This window comes from Sphaeramia orbicularis, chromosome 19 (assembly GCF_902148855.1).
Source record: "Sphaeramia orbicularis chromosome 19, fSphaOr1.1, whole genome shotgun sequence".
NCBI lineage: Eukaryota > Metazoa > Chordata > Actinopteri > Kurtiformes > Apogonidae > Sphaeramia > Sphaeramia orbicularis.
In genome coordinates, this window is record NC_043975.1 from 48,223,419 (window position 1) to 48,245,338 (window position 21,920).

The 21,920-nt window shown below is 36.8% G+C and overlaps 1 protein-coding gene across 1 annotated transcript in view; it reads left to right on the plus strand.

The window, feature by feature from the left end:
• Positions 1 to 21,920, plus strand: part of antxr1c (ANTXR cell adhesion molecule 1c) — an 86,601-nt gene that overhangs the window by 59,314 nt on the left and 5,367 nt on the right. The window contains exons 13-17 of the mRNA XM_030163461.1: positions 2,699 to 2,794; positions 4,512 to 4,550; positions 4,741 to 4,839; positions 4,949 to 5,116; positions 8,295 to 8,375. Coding sequence (XP_030019321.1) covers positions 2,699 to 2,794; positions 4,512 to 4,550; positions 4,741 to 4,839; positions 4,949 to 5,116; positions 8,295 to 8,375 — 483 coding nt within the window. The remainder of the gene's footprint in view (positions 1 to 2,698; positions 2,795 to 4,511; positions 4,551 to 4,740; positions 4,840 to 4,948; positions 5,117 to 8,294; positions 8,376 to 21,920) is intronic.

Here is a 21,920-nt window from a genome sequence, read left to right on the forward strand (position 1 = left end):
AAGCATCTTGTAACAGCTTGAAGTACCTTTCCATAAGGCATTTTCCTCTCACTTACTCTAGATTATGCAGGTATATGAATGTATATAGTGGAACTGTGTCAGTGTGAGGTTGGGTGGAGTTTTATTCCCTGAAGCCAAGATTAAATAGAATGCAATTTAAGACAATTTAACGTAATTTCGCTAAATAAAACACATATGTTGGAGCATATGGGCAGGAGCCACAGCAGATTTGCACCCACCCAAAAGAAATGGATTCTTTGAAGCCCCTCACCCTCAATCCATGTGACATCATATGCATGACAATACTGTAAATTCAACCAGCTGTGGTGTGGTTTGATATATATAGAGCTCAATTAGACATACCACTACAAATTAGCTGTTTCTCACCGCTAAACTAAACCATATAGGCTGAAGTCTCAATAAGCCTGCAACATAAGAGGAGTAAACTCATACAAACGAACAAATTAGTGTAAGGAAAAACAAAGTGTAAAAACAACCCTCTCCAAAGTGACACATCAGACAGTTCTGATTTAGCTGCTAAAGAATCGACTTCCAGAAAATCAGCGCTGATTGGGACATATCTCAGGAGTAATTATTTGGTTCCAGTGACGTGCCTTTTTACGCCATACCCCCACTGCTGAGTTAGAGAGATAAACAACCCACAAGATAGATAGAGGAAAGTTGAAACCTCATGTGACCCTCATCTGTGGTCTGTAATGGGAACCATGTTTGGCTCATGGACGTCTGCCTCGTTTCAAGTGAACGCTGTAACTGATGGGTTCCTTTAGGGATCACAACGCTTAGATTAACCACTGTCATCGAGAAAAACACCAACGACAGTCAGTCTTTCTTCTGCAGCTACAGTTGTACATGTGTTATTATTATTCCTGTTGCTGCTTCTCTTCTTTAACCATTTGAGTGACTGATAAATAAAAAGTCAGCCACTGCAACAAAAACAGTGTTTTTATCCTAACGTTGGGTTTGGAATTGTTTAATACATGGGTGTCAAAGTCATTCATATCCAAACCAGTAAAATACTATTGTAATAACCTATGAATAATGAGAACTCCAATTTTTTTTTTTTTTTTTTAAACTTTATTTATAGAACTTTTTAACATTTATAAAACTTTTTATTTCACAAGTATGACATTTATAATTTCAAGCAGTGTATTCATAACACAAAGATTGACACTGGACATGATAAACAAACAGAACCCAAGGCAAAACAAAACAAAACAAAACAAACAAACAAACAAAAAGGCAATACAAACAAGACACGCATAAAGACAGTCAAAACAGTGCATTCTAGTACAGTCTACTCTCGTTAAACTGCCCGCCGTTATACCGCCATTTTCACTCACCGCCGACCAAAACCATTGCACAAAAATCCCCAATGCATTATTCCATTAGCTACCGCCATTTCCGCCTATCGCCATCCGCCAGCCCAGTTCCATGCACAAACAACACTTATACCATTGATTTCCCGACCGTTATACCGCCAGCGTGATTGCCATCGAGTACACATAAATTTTAACAATGCACTGAAACAAACGCGCCAGACGCTGATCGCGACAAGCTACGAGTAGGTCTACGGAACGGCCACCGTTCATTTATCGCAAAACACTCTGTAGGTCAGGATGTCGGGAAGAGGACGTGGGATTAAGCCAAAGCCTCAAGATGATGGGGTGTCATTTCCCGACACGGTATAATAATGCTTAAAATGTTTCCCCACTTTAAATGATCCCTTACAACATAACAGAATCAAGATTTATTTAGAAACGCAATTAGAACGGGTTAACGGAGGCAGCATAGACATCATATAGTAAAGACATGCACATTATGGACGCAACCCGTTGTAACGCCATTTTCGCTATACCGCCAATTTGGCCGTGAACGGAAGATGGCGGTATAACGAGAGTAGACTGTACCATTAAAGGAGGAGAGAAAATAAATAAACAAAACAGGTCAATAACAATATAAACACCTAAAATGTTTTTAAAGTTCCAAGCCAGGCAACATATTCACGCAGTGTAAAAGAGGCTCCCATATTTTGTAAAATTTATTGATAGAGTTATTTAGGGTGCACCTAATTTTTTTCTGACTTTATATTAAGCATGATGTCTCTAATCCATTGAGACAACTCCAATTATTTGTTTGGTTTAGTGCAAAAAAGAAAGTAAAATTACATTGTGAAAATGTTCAGATTTACAAACTATTCTTTCACAGAAAATGTGAATAACCAATGAACAAATATGAACCTGAAATTTTTAAGAAAAATAAGTGAATTTTAACAATATTATGTCTCAGATTATCATTTATCAGTGGATCTACAAAGGTACAAAATATCTGGAATATTCTTCTATGTCGTTCTTACAGTTCTTTTTATTTATTTTTTTTTGCATTCACAAATTCAACCCGTGGGCCAGGTTGGACCCTTTGCTGGGCTGGTTTTGGCCCACGCGCCATATGTTTGCCACCCCTGGTTCAATATGTAATGGATCTGAACTTCTGTCATTTATATTGGATGCATCATTTTCTTTTCTTCTCTCTTCCCTATTCTACTGTGGCTTGTTTCTATTTTTTTTTTTGGGGGGGGGGGGGGGGGGGGGGCTTTTTGACAAACTGTCAGATTAAACAACAGATGAAAACAGATACATCAGTGTTGAACAGATGTGGCTGTTGTGTGTCTCCTGTGCAGTTTGATGGAACCATTCTCCTGATCACCCTGCTGGTGTTGTTCCTCCTGCTGGCCCTGCTCTTCATGTGGTGGTTCTGGCCTCTGTGCTGCACTGTGGTACGACATCTGCACTTTGAACAACAAACACACAAGTTACCATTATTCCAACCCTGAAAGAGCCTGCTCTAAACACTGTTTGTCTGAAAGTGTCACTAAATACCTTGGGATATTGTAAAAAAACGTAGGACCAATGGCCCTGTAGCTTACCGGCCAAATTAAAAGCTTTGGGAAATGTATCCAGATGCCATTTATTCTCACCCAGTTCTGTGTATTTATTCTATTACAGAAATAGCCCATGTTTTGGTCATATTCCAATCAGATCTGTAAAAAATTCAAATTCCAACTTGATATCATTGATACTGATTTATTGGATCAATCCACTTCCTATCTGTTATAATGGGGAAATTTTTCAAAGTCGCACCAAATCCAGAATCAGATCTGAATCAAAATAATTTCAAAACTTTGTGTTGACATCATCATACAGAAGCTGTAGACCAAGTTTGAAGTCAATCAGAACTGGAGTTTCAGAGAAGAAGACGATTGAAATTTTTTTCCCCATAAGAGCCCATGTTAAATTTTCCATAAGTTCCCGGATCCAGAAGAAGATCCTGATCAGCATGTGGACATTATGTTTTGGTCATCTCCCCATCAGGGCTGGACTGTAGAAATTTACACTGGATATCATTTATATTTACTGAGTTATTGCATCCATCCACTTCCTATCTCTTATAATGGGGACATTTTTCAAAGTCGCACCAAATCCAGAATCAGATCCAGATCCAAATAATTTCAAAGCCTTGTGTTGACATCATCATAAAGAAGCTGTATACCAAGTTTGAAGTCAATCGGAAGTGTAGTTTCGGAGAAGAAGGCGATTGAAAGTTTTGTAACAGACAACAGACGCCGCATGATGACAATAGCTTACAGCCTGTCAGCCAGTAAGCTAAAAAAACAAAACAAAACTGCATCACACCATCAAGGATTAACCGTTAATGACCTACAACTATTTTTGCCGCAACTTCCAAACAATTTTTTTGTCCCAAGTGATTCATCAACATTTATTATAATATTATCCTCTGCATTTTTCAGTGAAAATAATGTACATTATTATTTTCACATATATATCATCCCATATTTAATTTACTGATCATGTAGATGTTCATAAAAGCTCAACGTGAATTTAAAGAGAAGAGCTGCAGCTATCAATTATTTCTATAATTGATTAATCTATCAATCATTTTCTTAAATTCAATTCAATTAAATGATTAGTTGAAAAGGCAATGAAAAAAAATTGTAAAAATGTGAAAAAGATATGTCTGAAAATGACAAATAACTTGTCCTTTATCCCAACAACCATACATATATATATATATATATATATATATATATATATATATATATATATATATATATATATATATATATATATATATATTTGATACTAACAACTTAAAATGGAACTATGTGTGAAACACAACAGTAGAAAAAGTGTTTAGTGGCAGTGAAATTAAGGAAAATTGTAATCGAATCATGTTTTTAAATGATTCAGGCTGATTAACCAATTCATCATTTCAGCTGTAAACATATGTGTTAACACAGAGACGCCCTGGTCCAACAGAACATGGAACCTTCTGGCTGTGAGGCAGATGTGCCAACAACCACACAGTCCTTTTGATATGATTAATGTGTATGTGCAAAGCTAAATAATGCCTGTTGTTTCCTCATACTGAATCATATCCATCAATGTGTCATGTCTCTTATTGTTTTTCCACAGGTGATCAAAGAACCACCTCCTCCACCTCCTCCTGAGCCTGTACGTTTAACCACACACCCATACTGAATAACCGCTACTACAAAGTGTACTAGAAGGACTTTTAGTATTACATATGCATATCACACATTATGTAGGGTTCAGATGAGTGTAGTAACTGATCCAAACCTAGTGAAACAGACTCAGACAGAGGAAAAAGTAGTTTTTTTCTTTGTATTTATTTGTGTTTTAGGAGTCAGATGATGAAGATGGCCTGCCCAAGAAAAAGTGGCCGACTGTTGACGCCTCATATTATGGTGGACGAGGAATCGGAGGGATCAAGAGAATGGAGGTGACTCCATAAGAAACAAACTAAAATGAAACACAGAATCATTTCATGCTATTTGCACATATCCATATTCTTTTTCTTCTGTTTTTCATGTACTTTCTGCTGTCTGTAGGTGCGCTGGGGAGGAAAAGGCTCGACAGAGGAAGGGGCTAAGCTGGAGAAACCAAAGAATGCTGTGGTGAAAATGCCGGAGCAGGAATATGAACCCTATGAGCCCAAACCGAAGAAACCTCAGAACAAGAAGGCGCCTCAGAGCCGGAAGTGGTACACACCCATCCGGGTAAACATAGCCCTCATTTTCCCTCAGAACCAATAGAAAACTAAGAGACTCTTAATATTTTTAATATTCACACTTCATGGAAGCCTAAGCTAAGGTTAGGGTGAAAAGTGTAAGATCATAATGTATGGATTAGACTTCATTTGTCAGAGAAGATCTTCTAGTTCCTGTGTTTAACATTTGACTGACACACAACTAAAACTGCATCAGTTTAACTTTGGCTCAAATGTGACCTTAACCCTGAACCTAAAATGAGTCAAAAGAGGTTTTAATAAAGTAAGCATATCAGCTTTTGCTTGACTCTGAAAAACACACTAAGTATGTAGAATGCAGACGTGTTGCTGTTCTCTTACTTCTGTAACACAAGCTTTACTTCAAATCGGCACCGTTTAGAGTTGACCGCTGCACATTTTTGGGTGCTTTTCAGGTGCTTGAGGGTGGTAGAAGTGATTCAAACCACAGAGGAGTCTGGAATGAAATGAAAACATGAAATGCACCCAGGATGGACGAGCAAAGTTTTCACAAGTCAGCAGGGAGAATTAAAGGCCGTCCTGGACATTTTTTATATAGTGCAATTAGCTGAATAAAGCACAAAACCCTCCAACTATGTGCACACATAATAAAAGAGTGATACAACATATTCTCCATACTAGGGACGTAACCATATGAAAATTTCATATCACGGTTATTATGACCAAAATTATCACGGTTATCATCATCATCCCGGTATTGTTGGAATTGTGCTCAAAAAGTATGTATACACACACTGAAATAATTTAACCAAGTTGTATTTTGAAAACAAAAACAACAACAAAACAAATAAAATAATTGGCACAATGAACTTTCTGTTGGCAGAAACATTCAAGTATTAACCCTTAGTGGTCTGAGTCTATTTTTTCTGTTTTTCAGTACTTTAAATTTTTACTTTGTGTACTATATACACAAATGTTTACTATACCCATGTTTGGCACCTTTTTTTTCAGCACAACTTCATTTATATCAACTGCCTATTATTTTTTCACTCAAACCTACTATATTAAAATAAAAGGCCAGAAAACAAAAAATATATATATAAAATCCGATTTGAACAGTGTATATAATTTATTGCATAAATAACACAAAGATGTTTAATGAACCTTTTCAAAGACTTTAACCCTTTCATGCATACTGGTCACTACAGTGGACAGTTATTCTCCAGCTGTTCTCTTGTATATTCATGGGTTTTGTTGTTTTAGTTGCATATCAACCAACACAGTGGATACTTCTGCACCATCCCATAATACACTGCAATTCATACCGTTACTGTAACTTAGCTGTTATTGATAAACCTGATCTGCAGCAACATATTTGATTATTATTAGACTGCAATTAATTTTTTTTTTTTTTTTTTTAAATGGAAAGTTGTTGTGTTTTGTTGGTTTTTGCATATTATTTGAGTAATAACTACTGTTATAGCATGTTAAAATGTGAGAAAACATCAGATTAGCAGCATTAAAAATGTGTATGTTTCACAGTTTTCACACAGTATGACAGTAAATGCATGTTTCTTTGCTTCAAAAATGAAATGCATAGTGTCCAGCTGAGTGGACATTTTGTAACTCCATGAAAAGTAGGTTCATAAAAAAAAAAAAAAATTCAATCACGTTTTTTTCATGCCTAAAGAGGAATAAAAACACTCAGGAAAAAAATCTTGATTAAGGTTCTCATAATTCATGCATGAAAGGGTTAAAAGTGAATATTGGTTCCAAATATTAGGTATGTAAAATTAAAACTGTAATAAATTAAAACTAAACTCAAATATTTGACATAAAAGCACATCTTTACATAGGCGTTTTCTCTGGAAAAGTGCAGTAATCAAACACGGTTATCATGATAATTAGAATTTAAACGGTAATATTAACCGTCTGCAATTTTACCACGGCAATCGTTACATCCCTACTCCATACAATAAGACATTATTATTAGACCTGACATCATTAGATTTGGCGTCAGAACTGTTGGTTGTTTTTTCTCACAAACTACAATAAAGCCCTGTGCTCCAACACTGGCCTTTCATACAGGAGCAGCAGACTGTTATCTACACAGGCTGCTACCTGGAAACACTCTAAGCTTCCTTTAGTGCATGAAACAGTGCTCTACAGAGAGTACTGCTGTGATTCATAATGAAATCCTACACTATTCATACATTAGTCAGTGTAGGATTAAGGCGAATGTACACAGTGGTCACTCAGTGTATAGTGGGACTGAATACTGTATGTGGAACTGGGAAATGGAGGAGCTGGGTTGGAGTTTTCCTCTGTAACGCTCTGTATTTCTACTGAATCCCATCGATGTAAGGTTTGAGTTCAACTCCTCCTCGACTCAAAAACAGCTATTTTTAAGGGTTGGATCTACCAGCAGAGTGGAAATGTTACATTCACTCTGGCGTGGCTCCCTTTAAAACAGATTTCCACTCAGTCAAGTTGAATTCCAGATATGAAATGAATAAATCAGTCAATAAGGAACAAATCTTTGTGTTGAACAGCCAAATCTGATTCAACTGACAGACAACCCTCTCTCAGTGTGGTACAACACTAGTGTTTTCCAATAAAGTGTCAACAGTGATGGGATGATTTTAATTCACCATGTGTAGAGATCCTGGATTTCACATTTAGGGAGAAAAAAAAAAGGAATAAACAGTAACTAACAAAGTAATTTCACTTACAGACTCAAATGTTTAATCCTGTGCATGTTTCAGTGATTTATAACTCAACTAGACTGGAAGTCCTATTATTAACCAGTGTGTCTTTATCACATGTCATTAAAGCTCAGTCTGCGAAAAACTTAAGCCACTGAATGCAACACAGCACCTGTCCAACATCTCAAAAGCACAGAGTTTCAGGATTAAAATGGGCTCAAATGGACACAAACCAAATATGACTAATGCTTCTGGTGATTCATCAGCACATCAACAGCCAGAAAGGAAGGATCTAATCAGTAAAATATGCTGCTGTAGTGTTTAGTTGGGATTAAAACTTGCAAATTTTGCTCTTAAAGATCAGTCTTGATGCTGTAAGATTATTAATGCAATATGCACTTGTGGTTTAGATGGGTTAGATGGGGGACATGGGGGAGGTGGGGGAGGTGGGGGAGGTGGGCTTGTCCAGCTGCTGAATCTGTCCATGTGCTCTGGTTTACTCAGGGTAAATTGGACGCTATCTGGGCTCTGTTTCGTCGAGGCTACGACCAGGTCTCTCTGATGAGACCCCAACCCGGAGACCACGTGAGTACCTCATTGCATTTAATCATCCACACACTCCTACGTTTACTCCCCCCACCCCCCTTTTTTCCCCTCCAACTCCTTGCTCCTGTACCTCTGTTTTTCTCATGTTTATTGCAGCAGCATTTGTTGATCCAAATTAACCCTTAACCTCCCAAGACCCAGGACATGTCAGCAAAGTACGAGCTTTTTTTGTTTTTTATTAAAGAAGTGCCTATATTGGAAACATCATGATGCAACAGTTTTTTCAGATGCAGTTTTTTAAATTTTTGTGGAATGTCCTTTGTGGTGGACAGTTTTCTTTTCTTTTTTTTTTTTTTTTTGTTTAAAGTTGTGAAACTCTTGTCCACAAATGCAGACAGAAAACCCATAGCTGGGTCTGAGGAGGATAAAGACCCAGCGCTACATTTATGCCAGTTCCCAAATAAAATTTTCTCTATATCTAACCTTTCTTATCACCATCTATTTATTATCAGTGTTGTGTATAACGAAACTACTTTTTTTAGGTAAAAAGTAATTTGGTAATGAAGCATAGTTCCTTTTTCAATTTGGCACAATTTTACTTTTCTCCTACTTTTTCTCCCAAATTTTTCTTATGCCCTAAGAATTATGTGCATGCTCCAAACCGTCAGGCATGTGCAAATGCATTCTTTTCAATGTAATCATCCGGTAGTGAAACAGCTGCACCTGCACAATAGTCATAAGCTCTCATTTCACCTCGTTTCACCGGATGACTAAACAAGAGTTGGACAAAACATGATAAGCCCTTCTGTATTTTGTGTTCAGGCTCTGTTATTTCATATATAGGGATGGGAATCGAGAACTGGTTCTTTTTGAGAACCGGTTCCCAGTAGCTCGATTCCTTGGAATCGTTTGCCTGCCTGCTTAACAATTCTGCTTATCGATTCCGCCTTCGTTGTGCATGCGCGATGACGTCACGTGTACGTTGCATTGTTTTGGTCAGAATGTGGCCAAGATGGCGTTGAGGCAGAAACTGTCCTAAAAGACAACACCAGGTCCACTTACTTGGAACACTGTCAACGCTTCCATGTCTTCAAAAGGGTGGAATCCCTCCAATATCCTCAAACATTTGTCCACAGCATGTGAATCATTTCCAGGAATGTCACATATTTGATACTCTACTTAGCAGCACTTGTGAATGTAGCGGCAGAGTGAACGCCGGGCCAGTTCTGGTTCCGGTGCGGGCAACAAACGTCGTAACTCCTCAAATACAAGTTTCCGAAAGTAAGAAGGGAAAGGAAATGAGGTGCACAACAACGGGAGACGAGCCGAGCCGAGTCGAACTGGTTCCACGTAGTAGAAATGCAGACATAGAGGAATTAGTAAAGAGTCTTTAGTTTCACTTTCACTGTACACACACACACACACACCGAACCGGCCCGGCGTCATCTGTTCTTATTATTTGTTCATACTGTATATGTTATATTTTCTGTGCAGATGGAAATATAAAAGACAGTTAATACAAACACACCTGTTTGTACTCTTTTATTCCCTCACCCAATGAGAATCGATAAGAGAATCGATAAGGAATCGGATCGATAAGCAATATCAATAATGGAATCGGAATCGTTAAATTCTTAACGATTCCCATCCTTATTCATATAGTTTGACAGGGCTTAGTGGTGGTGTTGAAGCCTATAGTAGTCCAATGTTTTCTTGTAAAGTTGTGTTTGTGGCTTTTTTTTGTAACAAAGAGCACAAAAGAAACACCTGTTCTGTCCTCCATAGCAGAACTTTATGTAGCCCGACACATATGTGGTCCAGCAACATAAAAGTAACGTAAAAGTAACGAGTAATGTAAAACGTTGTTTTCTATAGACGGCAACTAAGTAAAGAAATGGATTACTTTTTAAAGAAATAATAAGTCATGAGCCAAAGTTACTTTTTAAAAGTAACTTCCCCAACACTGTTAATAATAAGATCCTCTGTATTTTGTATTTTATCAGTATAAATAAGGTGTTTTCCTGTATTTAATTCACTGATCATGTAGATGTTCATAAAAGCTCAGATTAAAGTTGAAGGTTATTCTATTAAAAACAGAGAAAACTGCAGAAAAAGTGACTTTTTTCAGTCAAATCTACTGTTAACTGAACATAAACCCAGTGTGTCCTTCCACTGTCACTGATCCAACTTCATCTGCAGGAGACAGAAACAAGACATAAAACAGCCAACATTAATACATCGCTTTAAATTAGAAAAAATGAAAAATACAATTAATGATGACATAGGCATCATCAAAACAAACAAATAAACAAAAAACAAATAGACATAGTATGATCCCAGGCGCATTAGCTTATACATTCACCTCTATACTTACATACAACCAAACAAAGAATGTGTATAGGTGATGAAATATATGTCAATTAAAAATCTGTCCTCTGTATTTTGCACTTTTTCAGTGAAAATCAGGTATTTTCCTCTATTTAATTTACTGATCATGTGCTTTAATCACCTTTCTGATATTACATTTGAGGGTTATTATATCAAAAACAGAGAAAACTTAAGAAAAAGTGACTTTTCCAGTAAAATAAATCATTAACTGAATGTAAAAATAAGCATCTCCTACAACTGTCATTGATCCAACTCCATGGGTTTTACTGGTGAATCAATAATGTAGGAGATGACGCAGTTTCCATGGTAACTACAGAGCCTCTGAACGTCCAAATGAGTCATATCTGATGACCATGAAAAGATGAAGAACTGTATTTTACACCAATTATTTACATGTATTGATAAGATTAGTGGATCAACAGGTATTAAACAGCTTAGATCAGTAGATGTTTTCGGTCGGTGGTGGATGTTTGGGAAAAGATGTTGCTATAATATGGATAATGTATTACATATCGACTACAGTGTAGTAATAATAAGTAATAATTAATGTGTAATAATCGATCATGAAAGGGGATGAAAAAGTCTCAGAAACGATGTCCAGATTGTCATCTTAAAGCCTTCTTAAGTCTATAAAACCTTCAGATGTTTGAGTCACCAGTACCTATTCCACTTCCTGCATCTGTCTCTCCGTCTTATTCGGTCCGGGTGTTCTGGCTAACGCTAACGCCTCCGTTGGCCGTCCTCCATCACATTTAACCGAGCTCTTTCTCACACCTGCTTCACATTAGACGTCATAAATTGAAGAGAAAGCAGAACGGCGGCTCACAGTAAGACACATCCTTGTAGCTCAACACGACCGTGTTTTAATGTGTTCCTGTGAGCAAGCTGCTAAGAATTCGTCTTCTCACATCAGCCACATGGTTTAGGTTTTAATGCCTTTACCCTTTGTATAAGAAAGACCCAGATATGTGTGAAACCAGGGAGTAAAGAAAGCGACGGGGAAGTGTTTAATCCCTTTGACACGTTCAGCAAATGGAAGTTTAATGCTTAGAAGTGTTCTGGTAATAATTTGAACCATTTCCAACTTCAGTCTTATTGTGAACTCGGGTGAAAACTGTTCATTCTTTAGGCTGTTTGGTTTTCAAGTGCAATTCAGGTCACTTGTTTCAGTTTGATGATGATGATGATGATGATGATGATGAAATTCTTTATTCAGTCATCACATAATAACCAGTGTCAACAACAGCACTTCAAACATTACAAACATTACCAACAGGTTAATGACTGAAAAGGCCCAGGCAGAAGCAAAATGCTTATATTAATGCCTGTCCTACAGAACAAATTCAGCTACCCAGCATCCAATATAGGAAAAAGAAAAAAAAAAACAAAAAACAATAAAACAATGTATCCAAGAAAACGAACAAGTGAAACATAAAAAGGTGAAAATAAACCAGAGAAACAGAAAACTTAACCACCAAAGTAATGGTAATTTAATGTAGACTCAAAAATAAATAATTTACCTATTACTTGTTAGAGCTTAACAATTGTATCCTTCAAAAATGGCCTTATGTACCATTTATTTTACATATCAAAAATGGGCTACACATTCTTAAATCCATGCTGGCCTCATTCCATAGTTTAACCTGTTAAACCCTGACCATATTTTCAGGGGAAAAACGCCGAAACAGACATACCCAAAGTAAATGAAGAATTACTTCACAATAATAAGGTTCATATGGATGTTCTTGGTGTCTATGGACATTTACAGACCTCACAGAATCTATTCCCATTGTCTAAAATATTGTATCTATTACTCTGCCTGAGTAAACTGTAACAAACTAAAAGAGAAATTGGAATTTTTTTATCCTCGCCTGTTTTTTTTTCAGCTGGGTTGATGATGATATGCATAAATTAATTGTTCGTGTCGGAGATTTTTAATAGCGTATATTTCACCCCACAAAGATTAAAAATCAGGTTTGAACATTAAAGTTTGCACTAAAATACACTTTTGATGTACTTTTATTAACATTAGCGTCTAAACTTTGAGCAAAAGTTGAAAAAAACATTCATTGTCCTGATTTATTATATTTTTATAGTAGATGAATATTAATATAATTTTTTCGGCACACAGGCGGGCTGATAGGGCTAAAGGGGTTTTTAACTCCAACAACAGATATACATCTTCTTTTTGTCTCTTTTTTAGCTTTTTGTACAACAAATTTACAAACATCTCGCAAACAACTCTTTCTTCTGCTTCTTCACCTTTTCTTTTGTTCTTATCAGTGATTTCTGTTCTTCCTCCCCTTCCATTCCTTGTCCCAAGCACTAGTTAAAGTCGTGCTTTATTTGCAGAAAAATGGTCCAACAATCCTGTTTAATGGGAATTCCACATTAAAGAGTGTTTTTTATGGCATGAAAAAAAAAAAAGAATAGGCTTAGGGAATAAATTTTTCACCAAATAAGTTTTCAGTACCAGAGACGAATGAGACACAAATGTAATCGTTAATCTTCACCAAAGCAAACTGGCAGACAGATAAAGAAAAGACTTTGGATTGGTTTTACTTCTAATTAATTTCACAGCTTTTAGCCGTGGCTGTAAATGTGCACGCAGACTTTTGCCTGACGCAGTGCTCGGTTTCTAGAAGAAATCGTGCTTCTCTTTCCACTCAAATGATGTCGCCTCATCAAGTAATTTGTGGTTTGTTACGAAGCGGCAGAAACATCTCCCAGGCCAGCAGCAGCAGCACCAGCAGCAGACCGGCTCATTTCCAAGTGGTGTAATGTTTTATTTCAGGGAGGAAAGAGTGGAAACAAGCACCTTTCCTTTCGCTGAACGTGTTACCTGAAAAGCTATTTGGTGTTACATTTCCTACCACAGCCCCACCCTGCACAAACACCCCAAATCACACAGACGTTCAATCTAAACACATCCACACACGTTTTAGATCAAGAGAAGTTGGCCTACTATGTCTGAAACTGTGACTGGTCCTTCTGTTGTTATGGCGCGTTATTCTTCACCACACCAATGGCCTCCTGTTAAACGTCCCCCTGGAGACGGTCCTGGCTCTAATCCTGTACATTGAAGTCTCCTGACTGTGGACGTCAGAAAAACAGAGCAATAACTGGCTAGAGATGGTAAGAAGAAAACAAACATTGACATTAAAACTCAATACGTTTCACATAGGTGTTTTCTTTTTTGGTCTGTAACTATTGGCCTAAAAGTTACTTAGTTACAGTCATTGTTGCCAGTTACTAGATGACATCATCACCTAATTTGCAACTACAAATGAACTATACTCTAGCCCAGGGGGTCAAACTCATTTTAGTTCAGGGGCCACATTAAGCCCAAATTGATCTCCAGTGGGCCGGACCATTAAAACAATAGCATAATAACCTGTAAATAATGACGACTCCAGATTTTTCTCCTTGTTTTAGTGTAATCAAAATTAACCCTTTCATGCATAGTGGTCACTCCAGTGGACAGTTACTCTACAGCTTGACTCTTGTATATTCATGGGTTTTGTTGTTTTAGTTCCATATCAGCCAACACAGTGACACTTATGCATCATCTCATAAACTGCAGTTCATACCATTATTGTAACTTTGCTGTTCTTGATTGGTTCTTGAGTGGAAATCAGTTGTTAATATTTATTTTTTGCATATTATCTCCATGAAGTGAGTAATAACTAGTATTAGAATATGTTAAAATGTGAGAAAACATCAGATTAGCTGCATTAAACATGGTTTCATTTCACTGTTTTCATATCACTTTATGATACTGGGTTTTAAATACATGTTTCTTTGCTTCAAGAATAAAATTCATGGTGTAGCTGAGTGGACATTTTTGTAACGCCATGAAAAACAGGTTGATTTAAAAAAAAAAAAAAAATCACATTGTTTTTTTTTTTCATGCCTAAAGAGGAATAAAAACACTCAGGAAAAAAAAAAAAATCTTGATTAAGGTTCTCATAATTCATGCATGAAAGGGTTAAATTATAAAAATATGTACATTTGCAAACTATCCAAACAAAAATGATGTGAATAACCTGAAAAAAAGCTGAAATTTCTTGGAAAAAAAAATAAGTGCAGTTTTAACAATAAACACCTCAATTTACCACTTATACAAACATATTACGGATTGGATCTACAAGGGCACAAAATATTTAATAACAGGAAGAATAATGTTAAAATTTCACTTCTTAGGTTTCAGGCTTTTCACATTCAGGATAGTTTGTAAATGTTAATATTTTCATAATTTAATGTAAGTTTTTACACTAAAAGAGAAAAATTTGGAGTTGTCCTTATTTAGAGGTGTAATGTAATATTCTATTTTTCACATTAAACTAAGAAAATTTGGAGTCATTATTTATAGGTTATTATGCTATTATTATAGTTGAGATCACATTGTTCTGTATTCGGAACCTGAACTAAAATGAGTTCAACATCCTTGATTGTGAATATCTTAAGTGTAATTTTTGCGCTTTGCAAATTCATCCCGCGGGCCTTACTGGAACCTTTGGCGGGCCGGTTTTGGCCCCCGGGCCGCATGTTTGACATCCCTGCTCTAGCCGTTTTTCCATTGAACGTACGCGCAAAACACTACCGATATTTACTAAATGTTGAAAAAGTAGAAGTGCGTAATGTCAGTTGTTCCATTAAATCCCAAATGTGATGATTTTTAAAATGTATTATCGCGACATGTCATGAGAAGTCATTCCGTGAACATGGTGACGAGCGTAAATATTACATTTATTTACAGATATATTCATATTTCTCTCATAGCGCCTTCTAGGTCATGGAAAATACTTGCATTTCACTGTTGTTTTGAATGTAGAATGCTCGTTACCCCTCTATCCCGTACTAAATTCAAAAATGATTGGGTTTCCTCTTGTGTCCACACGTTTTAAAATTCTTCTTCTTTGCTTGTAACATCTGTCAACATCCATTTTTGTTTTGTTGTTCACATGATTCTAATTGCACAAAAAAGGTCTTTCCTTTGTATCTCTTGCAAGCGTAAAACAAGAGTTTTGTTGAAATTGTCATTTTTCCACTAGGTAATTTTTTATGCGCAAGTTATATTCATGCAATTTGAGGGTCAATGGAAAAGAGAAAGAGACTTCTGACAACTCTAGTTTTTTTTTTACTCTCCCAATTCCAACCGTCCTCCTTTATCTGGGTTTGGGGACTGGCTAAAGTGACCCAAAAGAGACACTCTGGACCAGTTACTGAGGTTAGTTATTTATTGGTTTGTTTAGTTTTCAGTCTGCATACACTAGACTCATTCTTTAAAACCACCCTGCTGGACTGTATAATTTTACGTTGTAGAAATCTGGTTCGTTTTCTTGCCAAATATGTGACAAATTGCTTTCGCTTCCCACCATGCACTTCGCAACAAAATTTCTGAAAAAGCCTGAGTGATATTTCAGTTTGTTACCCAATCCAATCCAACTTTATTTGTAAAGCACTTTAAAACAACTGCAGTGGACCAAAGTATTGTACAGAAGAATAATTAAAACCAAAATAGAAGAAATAAAATACAGAAATAATTTAAAAACATTGAAACTGTACAAAAAAGAAAAAAGTGCTATACAGAAGAATAAATAAAACCCAAATAAAAGAATAAAATACAAGAATAGATTTAAAAGCCATACAATTAAAAACAACATACATACATACATACATAAATAAGAACAATAAACCACTGTAAAAATGCGAACTGTGTTTCTGATGGAGTCATTCAGGTGTGTGAGCACAGACAGACTAATGGATTAGTGATAATTAGGATATGACTGGAGTTTTACAAACTTGAAAACTAATTTGTGATGAAAGTCAAACTCTGCTTTAAGAGGGAGATATCTCTTCTACGGCACTTCTAAAGACTCCATCCTTTTCTCCTGGTAATAAACTCACTGACCCCTCTGAATATTTGCTTAGTACAGGATCTGTGCAGGATGATGTCAATCAGAGGAGCTGAGTGTGTGTGCCACTGCAGAGTCATTTCAGCCTTTTAGTTTGGCACACTAGACTGCCTTTACTGTCAGTGCACGTGTGTGTGTGTGTGTGTGTGTGTGTGTGTGTGTGTGTGTGTGTGTGTGTGTGTGTGTGTGTGTGTGTTCATCCAGGCAGAGGACAGTTTGTACAAACATTTATAGTTTTATCATCATTCTGATATTAAGAGTTAATATCACACTGTCTGCATTTGATACAGAAGTTAGTAATTATGGGAGTGTGCGTCACCAAACCGCATCCATTATACTGACGTCATAGTGTACATTATGAGGTAGAGCAATTCTACACACACTCTTTTTTCTCCATTATTCATATAAACTCAAACCTCCTCAGGGAAGCAGTTTCTGGCTAAAGGACATGAGGTCATACCTAAGGCAGACGACTGCCAGCGCTGTCTCCACCGACCAGTCGACCATGGCTCTCACGCACACATTGTACTTGCCCCAGCCTAGACAGTTTTATGACCTTGGTAAGGCAGCAGACAGTGGAGGAGGTCAACGAGAAAGACCAAGCAAGCATGGGGGGGGGGGGGGGGGGGTTGTGCAAACCACAGCTAGGTGCTAACAGAAGGATGTACATGAGGCAGAGCTGGAGTACAATGATGATAAACCTGCCAAGACCACGGCGCCACACACCTTGTTTTAATAAAAACTTAACAGCAACACAATGGAGTTACTTGAATACTGGTTTTATTACCAAAGTTTTATTGTTTTTCATATATTTCATCACATCACAAGACAATGAAGTGACCGAAAACAGTACACGACCCCAGAGCAATATATCTGAGTTGTTAGAATGTCCAGATATGGAAGATTTCCAAAGTAAAACAGACTAGATGCTGTATATGTAATGTGATTTGTAGACTTGTGTACTTCAATTATATTAACCCCTTAATGCCAGCTGTTGTAAATTTGCATCAAACCATTTCCATTGCAGAATCAGGGGATGTATTCCCCCAGTGCTGGTTTGGACATATCTGACACATACGTAGTCAGGACACTGAAAATAACTTAGTGCCATCTATAAAGCCATCTAAATCTCCTGAGACGGGAAAATCTGTTTTATTACTTTTTTCACAACTATTGACCCTTATGCCTGTTGTCACAAATTTGCATCAAATTTGCATCATACCTAAGTCTCCACTTAATTTAGCATCTGCTTGACAGCAAAAACACTAATCATAAATTATAAATTCAAAGGGCTTAAATATTTCCAACAAAGTTCAAACAGAGAAATCCATCATTATGTTCAATCTAACTGCTCCTGTCCTGCCGGTCAGTATCACCTTTATTCAGTTCAGTATGACCTTCTGTTATTTGTAGTTTTGAGATCTAAAAATTAACTCAAACTGTACTAGACAAATGTAATATTGTACCAGGAAACACTCACAACTACAACCAAATTAATGGTACATCTATCACTCAAAAAAATGTGTTTGTCGTTTCTTCCATCAGTTGCCACAGTACTGTGGAAGCAAAATGCACAAAAGAATGCACTGAAATACATGCCATATATCACCACAGTACTGTGGCAACAAGAGGTGAATGAATTTAAAAAAAGAGGATAATGAGTTCATGTAACCGTATCCCTGATTGGCTCTAGTACAAATGCTGACATTTGATTGGTCTGTGGCAGTAGACAAACCTATATTTTGTGCCACAGTACTGTGGCTGCAGCCGTTTCCAAATAGAAAAACTACACCCGCAAAACTTGCTGAGGTGACGTCATTGTAACTTTCTGTCTCCAGTCTGTTCAAAGTTGCTGATGATGTCACTACAGCTTCAACATGACCAGACTGTTGTAATTTTCACCTCTTTAAAGACTTTTCCACCTCATTCTTCAAGAATTAGGAGAAATATTCCAAGGCGGTGGTTGGTGTTGGTGACGCGAGTCCATTGAGCTGTTTAACACTAAACAAGATACTCCGTACTTTACTGTCTTTACCAAACAATGAATACTTATTTGACTTGTAAAATTATCTTTTAAACAGACAAATATCATATGTGTAATTGATAGCACATTCAAATAGGATTAGAGGATTATTTGTCCTTTGCCACTGACTGCCATTGATATTTACCTCCGCCAAGGAGGTTATGTTTTTGCCAGGGTTTGTTTGTTTGTCTGTTTGTTTGTTTGTTTGTTTGTTTGTTTGTTTGTTTGTCTGTCCGTTAGTGTGCAACATAACTCAAAAAGTTATGGACAGATTTGGATGAAATTTTCAGGGTTTGTTGGAAATGGGATAAGGAAGAAATGATTAAATTTTGGTGGTGATCGGGGGTGGGGGGGCCCACGGGGGGGGCCACTGATCAGCCTTGGCAGAGGTCTGCGCTCTCCGAGTGCTTCTAGTTTTTTAAATAAGATTCCATGGTCACATGACATTTCAGAGCAGGTCTCTGTAATGCAATACACTCTAGTTGAGGTGATTACCCATCATACCTAGCGGCTACAGTACAAGCCTGTGGGGCCTGTTTTTGGCCATATCTTTATTACCTTTGTAATGTATCTCTGTACTGGATTATAATGGGTTGGGGTTTTTTTTTTGTTTTTTTGGATTTTTTTTTTTTTTGGGGGGGGGGGGTAGTTTTTATTGACTCTACTTTGTTCTAACATTCTCAGGGACTATAGAAAATAAAAGAACTTCACTTTGGCAAATTTACATTATATGTTGAGTGAAATGTTGACTGATGTGCATCCATAATGATTCTGAAGTCAGTCGTTGTAAATCATGTTCTGACTTTTATACCAAGAAAGACTTTCCAACAGAAGCTGCAATCAAAATAACAGAACTATGATTCAATTATCTACCCTATAATTTTGTGTCTTCCATATAGACATTTCCAAGAGGCAAGAAAACAGTTTTGAAAGAATTCTAAAAGATGTCCAATTATTTTTTTATCAGGGTCTTGGAATGCAAGTGGAGACACACCAGAAACTGGTGGTCAACGCTGCATTATCCTCTAACCCCTTTTTTCATTGTTTTGTTTTGCTCTCAGCAGCTAATTTACCAGTTGGGATGAATGGAATGTGTCCGCTGCAACTGTTTTTCTTGATTTTCCTCCAGCGGTGCCCCTTTGCGGCTGTGTAGTATGTGCATTAATGCATTGTTCAGCACATTCTACATATAGGCAACTGACAAATGTTTTAGTCTCATTTAAGAATCGTATTACCTGGTCTTTTCTGTCATACTCAGGATTTTACTTCAACAAAACAACTACAAAGATATTACTGTGCTTTCATATGATACTTTCTGCTTCAGATGTAAACAATTAGTCAGCTCTTTCCTAATGTGACATTTTTGAAGAAGGCATTCTGGCTGTCCAGATGAAACACCAGCCAAATCATCTGCAAGAACCTTCAGAAACTTAAACAACATTACATACTCTGGAACAACAGCATCCAGAGAAAACAGACAGCAGAAGCTATACATAAAGACAGTGGCCATAACACAAGCTAAGGCTAATCTGCTTCTGTTACAAATGTCTTCAGATATCTCTGCACCCCATGCCCGAAGAAATCTGAATATGATTTAGGTTTAGTAGCCATGTACCTACAGTATTTCATCAAATGAAAACCAGGATCAATTACAAACCATGTCTCTAATGTCCCAGATTAGGTCAACACAAACAAATAAAAGCCAATGTTCAAAACCTGTGAATGGACAAACTCCTGTTATCTGTCATATAAAGTACTGCCAGTTAAATAAAATGTTTACTTTTACATTCTTAATTTAATACCTACCAATATAATCAAGTTATTTTCAACAATTATTGTGTAATTTCAGTCACTGCAGGTGTGTGTCCTACTCACTTATTATAGAATTTAGCATGTGTCTCAGAAACACATTGTCTGTACAATAAAAGATCTGTCAAGTAATGAACAGTAAAACACTATCGGGCTTTTGTTCTGAAACAGAATACAAAGTGTTGCATTTGTACAAAAGTGCATTCTAGTACTTTACTAACGTTGCCAACCAAAGCAGATCAAAATGAGGTTTCACACTAAATTGGACCATTTCTATCTATTAAACACAGAAGATTAGAAATAAAGACCTGCCTCTTATACACATCTCCTTCTGTTAAAAGCCTGGTACCTTCTGTTCTGTCAGTAAATAAAGGCCTGAGCCACTATTTGAGGAAATGCAGTATATTGTATATTTCAAGGCATTAGTGTCTAATACAGTGTTAGCTTTGTGAGAGACTGAGGGAACAAGATGTGGTGACAAATATTTGCTTCAAAGTTACATTTTTACTTGTGATCAACAATGACAAGCCAGGTGGACCGGATAAAGACACATGTGCTAATGTTATCCAAAGTTATGGTATGTCATGATGCACTTGCTGTGTATGACGTGAGATCTTGATGTGGACTTGGCCTCAAACCCTCGAGTCTTGGTCTTATACAGAATATACTCTGTTCTTGGTTATGGTTTAAGTCGTCTTGACGAGAGCTGTAACAATTAATCAACTTGAATTGATTTAAAAAGTTATTAAATTATAATTTCCTGAATCGAAGCTTAGTTTCCTTAATTTCTCTGCCATTAAACATTGGTTCCACTGTTGTGTTTCACACGGACGCTTATTGTGACACACATGACGCAAGGATCAGCACAGTTATATGTTAGTAACGTTGAGTTTTTAAGTTAGTAAGTTGAATGTGTTGAAGACTGTAGTGCACATATTATTTGTAGATGTCATTTGACTTATTTGTTGTTTATATCTATAGATATTTTTATATATACTTTTATACTGTTGTTATTGTTACATAGATATCTTTTTTATATCCTTTTACTTTTACACTTTTTGTGGTTGTTTCAGCTGGTTCTGGAACAAAGGACAAGTTGTTTGTCATTTTCAGACATGTCTGTTTCACATTTTTACTGTTTTTTTTGTTGTTGTTTTTTTGCCTATTGAAATAATCATTTAAACGATAAGAACTGAAGAAAATAATGGATAACTGCAGCTCTAGTCTTGACTACACCACTATTCATTCCAGTTCTGTTCATTTTGCACAACACACCATAAAACTGGTCCAGTGCCTCCAGTCAGTGATACTGGCTATTAACTTATTAACATTATTCCACTTCATTGTGACTGCCAACCACACGCAAATTAAGACCGAGTAGGGTTTCTACAGTAACACAGCGACCCTGCTGAACTCGACCAACGTTTGTGGTTTGGGTAATATTTT